This window comes from Otolemur garnettii, unplaced genomic scaffold, assembly GCF_000181295.1.
Source record: "Otolemur garnettii isolate 467f Iridium unplaced genomic scaffold, OtoGar3 scaffold00038, whole genome shotgun sequence".
Lineage (NCBI taxonomy): Eukaryota > Metazoa > Chordata > Mammalia > Primates > Galagidae > Otolemur > Otolemur garnettii.
This window is the reverse complement of record NW_003852433.1, coordinates 10,816,089-10,827,002: the sequence shown is the minus strand read 5'-3', so window position 1 is coordinate 10,827,002 and position 10,914 is coordinate 10,816,089. Positions and strand designations below refer to the sequence as shown.

Genomic DNA, 10,914 nt, shown 5'->3' with positions numbered 1-10,914 from the left:
GCCTGAGCTCAAGACCATCCTTCCTCCACATCAGGTTCAGGAGGCCCAGCTCCTAAATGGTGACTTTGCTTTCTCTTACTGCCCCACGTCCATCCTCACCATAGCCAATTCATTTCTTCTGAGCCAGCCCAGGCAGGTCCCTGTTCCTTGCAACCAGCTGACAACAGTGAGGCAACGTGCAGCCACTTCCAACAGCTCAACTGCGGCAGGCACATCTGCGGCCCCTGCCACTGCTGTGGGTGGCATTTTTGACGCCGTGATGAGACAGTACAAGGGTAGCAGATTGGTCCCCCCCAGAGGCTGGCAGTGCCAATGCTACTGCTACTTCTCCACCCAACTCCATTCCCATCCTCCTCTCCTCCATTCTTCAGCTCCTCCTCCTCCATTCATCCTTTTCCTTCTCCTTCTATAGTCTTCCTCCTCCTCCTTCATTCATCTTCTTCATCCTCCTCCTCCTCCTCCATTTGTCATCTTCCTCCTCCTCTTCCATGCACCTTCTTCCTCTATTCACCATTTACCCCTCCTCCATTCTTTATCCTCTTCCTCTTTTCTTTATCCTCTTTCCATCGTCATCTTCCCTCTCTTCCTTCCTCCTCTTCTTCCTTCTCTTCCTATTTCTCATTTCATTCTTCATCCTTTTCTTCTTCCTCCTCCTCCTCTGGCTTCTTCACCATCAAGCTACTCCCCAGCCTTGAGTATTCTGTGTTGGACTAAATCCTTGATACGTATCACACATTGAAAGCTTTCCACAACCCCAATGATGCCAGCTGTTCCCCTGCCCATATGACATAGGGAAAAAGTACAGCAGACAGATCTCAAAGTAATCTGCCCACAGCCACACAGCAAGTTAAGGAGTGGAGCTGCAAGCCCAGACCTCCAAAATCCACACTCTGACCACCGCGCCAGGTGACAAAACAAGGCCTCTCTGAACACGGACTTGGAGAACACGGACCGAGCCGGACAGGAGAGAAGATAGGGAGCAATGAAAAGAAAATCTTCAGACCAAACTGGCTCAGAAACCTATTGCACTAACCACATCATTGCCTGACAAGAAGAGTCTGCATGAAGGTGGTGAGAAGAGGAGAAAAAAATAACCCAGGCCTATGATAGATCCAGTCCACCTTCATGTCAAAGCTGCTTTCTTAATAGATGTTAATTTATTTCCCTCATCAAATTCTCCTGCTATCAGACAAGCAGAACAATGCCACAGTCACTGACTCATGGGACCTGTGCTTCTGTCCTATCTAACACCAAAAGGCTCGTTGTGTTTTTAAAGTCAGAGAAAGATCTTGAGGTGACTCTGTGCTCCTCGACCCTGAAGAAGTCACAAAGGAAGAATATATTATGAGGATAAAGTTATTTCCCAGGAGTATCACCATTTGAACCCCTTCAGCCTTCCCAGTGACGGGGACCCTCTCTCCCAGAGACCTACATCTTTTGTGAGTGACAAAGGACAAGTGAATGAACCTAGCCTGACATTTTGATGGGAGGTCCCAAAATTTAAGCTGATAATAACAGCTAAAATTTCCTGGACATTAACAATGTACCAGTAACTGCACTGAACGCTTTTGAATGTTGTTTATTTAATTCCATCTCCACAACAACTGTCTGAGGTTGGAGTTGTTACTGCTCTCCATGAGCATTTTTAAAACATGGCTACACATCCATCAAGAGCTTGTGTCTATGTCTTCTCCCTTTGAACCTGAACAGGCTTGTGACTGCTTTCATTAGTAAAGTTAGAGCAGAAATGACACTCTAAAAGTTCCACCTAGTTTGCTAATTCAGTTGCTTTTGGAGCCAGGAGCTGCCATGTTAGAAGCCTGACTACCCTATGGCAGCCATATTGTGAGGAAGCCCAAACCACAAGGCCAGCCCACAGGGATTCTAGTTGGCATCTCTGCTGAGCCCAGACTTAAAGTCATCTCAGGCCAGGTAGCAGAGAGGTGAATGAACGAACCTAGATCAGGGATCAGAAAACTCTTTCTATAAAGGACCCTGACATAAATATTTTAGGCTTTTCAGGCCACGTGGTCTCTGTCATGACTACTCAACCCTGCTCTTATTGCACAAAAACAGACACTGAAAATATAGATATGGCTGTGTTCCAACAGAATTTTTTTTTTACAAAAACAGGTGGCAGACCAGATTTAGCATTGGGCTATACTTTGCCAATCTCTGTTCCAGAGGACTCATCCCCAATCTGTATGATTTTTCCCAGTTGAGTCCCTAGATATCACAGAACAAAGACACATCATCTGCTCTGCGCTTTGTCCCAAGGAGTCTGTGAGCATAATAAAATAAATAGTCATCATATATCCCCAAGTTTGGGATGGTTTGCTGTGCAGAAGTAGATAAATGGAACAACCCCATTTAACCCACAGGAAAACTGAAGCTCAGAGACATTAAGTCACTTGCTCAAAGTCTCATAACTGGTATATGGAAGAAGCCAAGGTTGGCTGCTAGGTTTGCCTCATTCCATGGTCCAAGCTCTTTCAACTGTTAGGAGGATGCCACCAGGTGCCAATGGTGAATTTCTCAGAGATAAAAATGGGGAGTGACAGCATAAGAAGAAAGGAACACAATGGCTTTGGTGGGCAGACATGGAGGAGAGGTCAGGAAGAGAGAGAGACTAAATATACACTACAGCCTCCCAGGCTTACAGTCAAGATGCTCACTTGTTTTTTAGATGCAATACAAGAAAGCTGTTAAGTGTTTTTTAAACAGAGACTGGGACCATTCAAATTATATTAAGTCTCTCCATGGCTGGGTGCAGTGGCTCTCCCTATAATCCCAGCACTATGGGAGACAAAAGGCAGGAGGATTGATGAGCTCAGGAGTTCCAGACCAGCCTGCACAAGAGCAAGACTCTGTCCCCACTAAAAATAGAAAAATTAGCCTGGCATTGCAGTGGATACCTATAGTCTCAGCTACTTAGGAGGCTGAGGCAAGAGGATTGCTTTTGCCCAGAAGTTTAAGGTTGCTGTGAGCTAGACTGATGTCATTGCATTTTAGCTTGGGCAAGAAAGTGAGACTGTCTCTACAAAAAAAAAAAAAGAAAGAAACAAAGATGTACGCCCACTGCTGTGTGGGGAGTTGACTGGGAATGCGGAAATCCTCTCTCTAGCCAATGAGAGGTCCCCATGACCATCAAGGATACACATCTGGGACCTAAACAAAGGTTAGTGACCTCCCAACCCCTGGGCTTGGGTCAATCCACACTTTATCCACTGATATTGGTCAGGTATTTGCCTCCTCCAACCTCACATTGAAGTTTGATCCCTGGTGTTGGGGGTGGGGCCTGGTGGGAAGTGTTTGGGTCATGGTGACAAATCTCTCATGAATGTCTTGGCGGCTTCCTCAAAGTAACAAATAAGTTCTGACTCAGTTAGTTCCTGTGAGAACTGATTGTTAAGAAGAGCCCGGCACCCCTTGCATTCTTCTTCTCTCCACATGATGCCCGCTCTCCTTCACCTTCTGCCATGAGTAGAGGCTTTCCGAGGCCTTCACCAGAAGCAGATGCTGGTGCCAGGCTTCTTGTAGGGCCTGCAGATCTGTAAGCCAAGGAAACCTCCTTTCTTTATACGTTACCCAGCCTCAGGTATTCCTTTATAGCAACAAAAACAGACTAAGACATTCGTCTTCAATCTAGCATGGGAAAGCCCCACACAGCAGTGGGGATACGTCTTTGTTTCTTTTTTTGTGGAGACAGCGTCTCACTCTCTTGCCCAAGGTAAAAGGCAGTGGCATCACCTACTGGCGTGTGCAAACTTTGCCTCCTACTGTGGGGCTGGAGTGCGCCTGGCCGAGCTTTGGTGCAGTCCCATCGACAAACCAGACAAAGGCTGTGGAAATCATGCCAGAAATTTCTAGGCCCCAGTAGATAGAAAGATGCACCAAGGACCACCTGCCTGAGGGCAGAAGCCCACCAGATTGGCTGTTTGAACTCAGGCCCCTAAAGATGTCCACAAGCTCAGCCAGACCTCCTTTCCTGGGTTTGATTCAACAGTTGTGTGGAATAGACCTCCTTTCCTGGGTTTGTTTCAACAGTTGTGTCAGAAAGTCCAGAAGCATCTGCAAAGCTGGTCCCGGCAGATCATGATGCCTCTCATGGAGCAACCAGGTGAGGTCTGGACCACTAAGGCAACTCACTTTGGTTCTCTCCTCCCATCCCTATGGTGACTTCCTGGACAGGGTCACCCATTCTCATTCCCATATGCTGTCTTTCTAATTGAGGTTTGTGGCACATGATTGGACATCCCCAAGTTTCACTCAACACTAACCACAGAGAATTAGGAGAGCCCAGAGGGCTGGCAGGGAATGGCGGATCCGTCCCTTCCTCCCTCCTACCCCCACCTAGCGGTGTCAGACCCACCCACGTGGACCCAGAGGAAGCCCAGCCTTACCTTGTTGATTTTGTTGGTTTTGGGCAGCGTCTGACTGATGTGCAGGTCCGAATACCGGGGTGGCTTCCGTAGAGGGTTGTTGATGTCACATGGGACGGACTCTGTTCGGACTAACCTTGCTGGGTCCGTAGGGTCAAAAACACCAAATTGGGAGTTTAAGTACCACTTTGGCTTTGGTTATGCAGGGACAGCACATCTCAAACCCCACCCCAAAGGCGACCCCTGCTGAGGCTGGGAGAGAATTCACTGAAAGTGACAGTCATTCTGTCACTGTGGTGAGATCTGGGCATTCCCTGTACTTTCTAACATTTTTGTATTATCAATATACGACTTTGGATAATTAAGGGCGATAAAATTACTGAAACTCTCGGGTTTTATGCGCAATGCCATACTTATTCATATTTGCACTCATTTCAGAATTGAAACTCATTTTAAACAAGAGGCTCCTGATTTCTCAGGGCCTGGGATTAGCAGACAAGCTCAGGGAGGCACCTGTCCCTGGCCTTCTAACCCCCTTGCTACCATCATTTTTTGTTATTTCGGAGATTTCTCCAACCTGAGAAGCCTGTTGTACATTGAAACACTTCATTTGTCCTAAACAATCTCAGATCCCTGAAAGAGAGGTCAGGTGCCCCAGCCTTCCCCTCAGTATACCACGTGGAGAGCCACACAGGAAGCTGGAGACACAGCTGACACTAAAGAAAGGCTTCCTGGTCTGAATCACACCCCGCAAGGGCCTCTGCCTTTTGTTACTTTTCCTGCTCACAGGGAACACAGACAGGGACAAAAGTGAGCAGCTCGTATGCAAATGTGCTCCTGGTATTGTCACTTGTTAGCTGGTTTTTCTCTTTTTTCTTATTTTTTATTGCGGGGGTGAGAAGAAGGTGTTGGTTGAGAAGTTAAAGCTTTGGACTGACCCAGGGATTTAATTTCTCTGCTTAGCCTGAGCTGCCATCACCATGGAAACTGACTATATTTTCAACTTCCAACCAATGGGGGGTGGGGGGAGGAGGGGTAGAGCAGGGAGCTGGAGGACCTCTGGAAAGTTCAGTGTGTTTTACACCTACAGGCACCTGCTGCCTTTGACCCTGGAGGTGGGTGGGAAGGAGCCCTTCTTTACGGGTTAGCCTCCGAGAGCAGGTGGCCTTCCAGAAGACTGGTTTCCACCTCCATGTGGGAGTCAGGCTCTAGCAGAACCCACCCCAGGGAGGAACTGGGTGGGAGGCGATGTCTCCAGGGACACTGACCCAAGGTAAGGGCTCAAGAGAGGCGAGAATTAGGTTTTAAAATAGCTTCCTAGTGTAGAGTGTAGATAGTTATTCAAGGAACAGATGGTTCTCAATTAAGGATGTGGGGTGGGAAGGGGCAAGAGAAGGGAGCTGAGGACTTTGCTTCAAAATCATCAAAAACCAACAGTCCGTTGGCTTTGGGAGGTATCACAGTGCTTTCAACCGCAGTTGGTCTCCTTGTTTACATTTCCCTTGGGTTCATTGTAAAATAGGATGGATTCCCTGAAACAGGCACTGACCAGGACGAGGGGAAACAACTGGGAAGAGGTGGGGGAAGGCCTGGGTGTCAGATTAGCAAGCTGCTACCCCAACACTGCTCCCTGGGGGCTCTAAGGCTCTGCTGAACCTGTAGGTTGGGGGTTGACAGGGAGGTGGCCCCCAAGAGTTTAAAATACAGCAGAACCTCTCTGTAAGTGGTATGTAACAAACCAGCCAACACACGGAGGTGGTCAACACAAGGAGATGTACTGAGATGTACATGTGGTGCATGTCCAGTCTATGAAAATGAGGTCAATTTAAGGAGGTGGTCAGTGCAGGGAGGTGGTCAACTATGGAGGTTCTACTGTATTTTAATAAATTGCTAACGTTTCAATATAAGTCTATGGCACAGAGAACTCTCCACTGGGCTTTTGTTTGGAATGTCAGAAATGCTGGCGACATGCGTCAGTGTTATTGCCAGAGCAGCTACCCTCTCTCTGTGTGGCACTTGGGCTCACCAGCTTCTTCCATTTAGTACACTAGCTTGTTCACAGTAGGCATTTGACTTTACACATGAGTCCTGCTCTACAGCAGTGTGTCTCAACATTTAAGTGCATGGGAATTCCCTGGAGATCTTTGGGAAAATGCAAGTTCTGAATCAGTAGGTCTGGGGTGGGGCCAGAAACTGAATTAATAAGTGGTTGGGCCCATGAACCATGCTTTGAATAGCAAGGGTCTGGACCAGGTGTCCTCAAACTACAGTCCATGGGCCACATGCGGCCCACCTAGGACATTTATCCAGCCCACCGGGTGTTTTTGCCGCCACTGCCTGTCCTGCTTAGCAGCCGACTTGTCCTGGGGCCCGCAGTCTGGCCCTCCAATGGTCTGAGGGACAGTGAACTGGCCCCCTGTTTAAAAAGTTTGAGGACCCCTGGTCTGGACTGTGATGCCCTGTAGAACGTTCTGCGATGATGAAAATGCTTTACATTTGTGCTGCACTGCCCAATATGACAACCACATGTGGCCACGGAATCCTTGAAATGGGGCTGGTGTGGCTGAGTAATTGGATTTCTATTTTTATTTAATCTTAACTCATCTCAATTTAAATAGTCAGATGTGGCTAGTAGTTAACTGTGTTGGAGAGCATGAACCAAGACAGAGTCTCTTGTGTGAACTGCAATATGGATAATAAAGTCTGGGGTTGACCATCCCACAGGGTGAAGCTCAGGGCAAGTCCTTTGGAAGCTGGATTACAAGGCTTCCCAAAGAGGTATCTCCTATTGAGTCCATGGCAGGCTGGGAACAGTCTTTCCTTCTAGGCTTTCTAGATAAACTGCTCTTTCTCTGGCATGGTGGAATCCTGGTAGTGGCTCTCCCAGAGGTAGCACTGCTACCTTCCACCCTGGACAGGTTGGCCCAGACACTCACAGAGTCCCAGGGGACAGGACAGAGGTGGCCCAAACCAGGGGACCCTTACCCATGCCCACTTCTGTAGGCCCAGTTGATTGAGTCTGGAGAGCACAGAATGGAAAAATACACAGCCAGTGCTCTTTTCAGTGGGAAGCAAAAGTGGTGGGATTGAAGGGAATTAGGAGAGAAGATGGGACGAGACAGTTGGGTTAGGGAGGAAGGAGACAAACCCAGGGGCTAAAGTATCAGAGGCCACTGCAGCAGCAGGGAACATGAGGGGTGGATAAAGGAGACAGATGTCAGGAAGAATGATGTCAGAGGAGAAGGAACAAGATAGACAGGGGGTTAGGAGGCATCCAGAGTCAACCTAGGTGGGACCACTATCTTGAATGGCCTTCAGGAGTCTCCTCACCCCACCCTACCCCTACAGCAGTACGTGTTAAATACTTACCTCCTCTATGGATGATCAGGAGGTGACAGGGTGGGGCTTCTTTGGTGCATTTGTTGTGGCACTTTAACCTGAGAGAGAAAGAGACAAAAGGACGGAAGGATGGGTGGGTGTATGAATAGACAGATGGGTGGACGGATGGGTGGGCAGAAGGAAGGGTGGGTGGATGGACAGATGAGTAGATAGATGAATGTGTGAATGAATGCACAGATGAATGTATAGATGGATGTATGGGTGGGGGGGTGAATGGATAGAGGGATGTATAGGTCAGGGGGTGGGTTGATAGATGTATGAGTGGGTGAATGGATGGGTGGGTGAATGAATAGATAGGTAATGGATGGGTGGCTGAATAGATGGGTGGGCAGAAAGGTGGGTGGGTGGATGAGCAGATGAGCAGATAAACGAATGTGTGAATGAATGCACAGGTGAATGTATACACGGATGAATGGATAGAAGGATAGGTGGGTGATGTGGGTAGATGGATGGATGGGTAGATGGAGGCATGGGTGGTTAAATAGATGGGTAGATGAATGGGTGGGTGGGTAGAGGGATGGGTAGCTGAATGTCCCATCCACACCCCTTTGGATTCTTTTACCATTTTTGTGCACACCAGCCTGACTTCCAACAGCCAACATCTTTGCCAGATGGCTGCCCTCGGGCCGCTTAGGGGATTAGTTCTTAAAGAGAAAGGCATAGATACTATACAGAGGAGTGGGAATTCTGAATTGTCCACACCCTATTCCTCTCTAGTGGTTTAATAGTGGATAGGTGATTGAATTCGTAGATCAACGGATAGATGGATAGATGGGTGGAAGGGATACTCTAGAGTTCTGTGAAGCTCTGGATACCAAGAGGGGAAGTAAGATGAGCTACAGCAAAGCAAATGACCTCAGGAAAGAGCTGCTGCCGTCCCACTCTCTCAAGTCAGTCCTGGATTGCCTGCGTGGGTGGCAGCGGTCTTACCAACAATGCCCATGTGGACTTCATGCTTTGAAAACTATAACACATGTTTTCCCCTATCAGTCCACACCATCATCATCACCACAATCCTAATCATCATCCAACTAAAAACTCATCTGCCAGCCACTGTGGCCAACGTTTTATAGACTTATCTTACTTGACATGTGTAACAACCTTACGAGCTGGGTATCATAATCATTCCCCTCTTACAGATGGAAAAACTGAGATTAATTGACAGAAAAACCTAGATCAGTGGTCCCAAAGGTAGATTCTCGGTTTTCTTAAAGGCTTAAGCTGTAGGAGACATTCGACCAGGGTTTCCAATTAAGATGAAATTGGTACCAGGTATTAAGCTTCAGGGGCAGCTGAAGAGTTTAGAGTCAAAGTGTCTTTCTTAGAGATAAGCCGAAGATGTCATCTTGTTCTTCCCTGTACAGTTGCCTGGTTTCACAAGGATAATAAAAATCCCAGTTACTGCAGACTGGCTTTCTCTTTTTCTTTCAGAGTTTTCTGTCAGTAGGACAGGTAGACACTGGAGGGCTGTGACTGTCCCATCCACACCCCTTTGGATTCTTTTACCATTTTTGTGCACACCAACTTGACTTCCAACAGCCAACATCTTTGCCAGATGGCTGCCCTCGGGCTGCTTAGAGGATTACTACTCAAAAAGAAAGGCACAGACACCACACAGAGAGGTGGGAATTCTAAATTGCCCACACCCTATTCCTCTCTAGGGCGTTAATAGTTCTCTTTAACAGAATGGTTTGCACACCCAGACTGAGTCAGCTTACGGAAGCTAGGAGCCAGCAAGCAGCAATCTGAGTTTGAGCAAACCCTCCAGGTGAGTCTCAGGTATGAGAATCACGAGCCCAGCTGAGTGTTTGGGACTTTCTGTGCAATATCCCCAAGTTTCCTTTGCATTCAGTCTTTCCTGGCCCAGAGCGCAGAGGGAAGTGAGGAGGAACCTGGGCACCATGAAACGATGCCAGATCACACTGTGAGAACCTGAACCCCGCTCCAGCTCTTTCAATCTGACCTGGCTCCGAGGTCTAACAGGTGCTGGCCCCAGTCCTAGATCTGGACAGGCGACACTAGCCACAGGGAAACCCTGAGGCAGAACTCTGCTAAATGCAAAATGAGCCTTTCACTTATTCACCAGACACTTAACTGGGCCTAGTGTGTCCTAGGTACGGGGGACGTGCAGGGGACCAGGCAGAGGAAGCCCGTATGTTTTAGTGAGGAGTCATCAGCACGTAAGTAAAGACACAGAAGGCATCATAAGATCATTAAAAGTAATGCAGGGAACTGGGACAGGTAGGGGAGGAGATCTGAGCAGGGTGGGGAAGGGGTTCCTTGGGCAAGTCCTGTGACACAGGCAGACTGAAGCTTGGGGTACTCTGAATTGGGTAGTCTGCCAAACAGGAGTCCTACCATGAAGTTTCTGCACTTGGAATAGGTGGGCTTACCCTGGAAGCTTCTGGACAGAAATTTTTCCTTTCTGACACCACCACCTATGAGTTTTCTCTAGCAAGCTAAGCTGGAAGGGTGACTCACAGACACAAAGCAGGCAGCGGCACGCAATCTCATCTAACCTCTGGACCACTGCCAAACCAGCACGGGACAGGACGGGCAAGGCCTCCCCTGACCTTGTCCTATTTCTTGCCCTCTTCTCTGACTTGTTGCTTGTCTCTTGCAATAATGGAAAAGCCCTCCTTCACCTCTGGCCCAGGAATGGAGAAACAGAACACTCCTCCTCCCAGCCAGGGGCTTCAGAAGGCAGCATGCCCTTCTGCCCATGCTTGTGCAGAAAACCCCAAGAAAAATATCTCTGATGCTCAAACACTTAAACCCTGCACAGAAGTACAGATGTCAAGAACTGGAGCCTGCGCATCCAGGATTTACCAACAGAGTCAGCAGGATTAGTCAAGCCCTGAAGTCGCATAGACCCTAGAAGGATCACAGCGAGACACACTCTAAGTCCCACTTAGGAAGAATCATTTCTCCAGCTGGAAATGCGTATGATTCCCCCTAAATTAGACTTTTCCTTTTTTTCTGCCTATGGAAGAGCGAGATAGTAGCATACAATTTACCAGGAGACCACCTGCTTCAAAATCACATTCCCAAGCCTCAACCTCGCAGGCTCTGATTGGGTGAGTTGTCTGTCGGGAATGTAAATTTTTAGCAAACACACAGGAAAGCTGGAGAA

At 48.0% G+C, this 10,914-nt stretch overlaps 1 protein-coding gene across 1 annotated transcript in view; it reads right to left on the bottom strand.

Annotated features, from left to right (window-relative positions):
* The window catches only part of KSR2 (kinase suppressor of ras 2), a 424,985-nt gene that overhangs the window by 71,597 nt on the left and 342,474 nt on the right, over positions 1-10,914 (bottom strand). Inside the window, exons 8-9 of the mRNA XM_003789934.1 lie at positions 7,754-7,819; positions 4,404-4,530 (exon numbers count right to left, since the gene is read on the bottom strand). Of these exons, the coding sequence (XP_003789982.1) occupies positions 4,404-4,530; positions 7,754-7,819 (193 nt within the window). The remainder of the gene's footprint in view (positions 1-4,403; positions 4,531-7,753; positions 7,820-10,914) is intronic.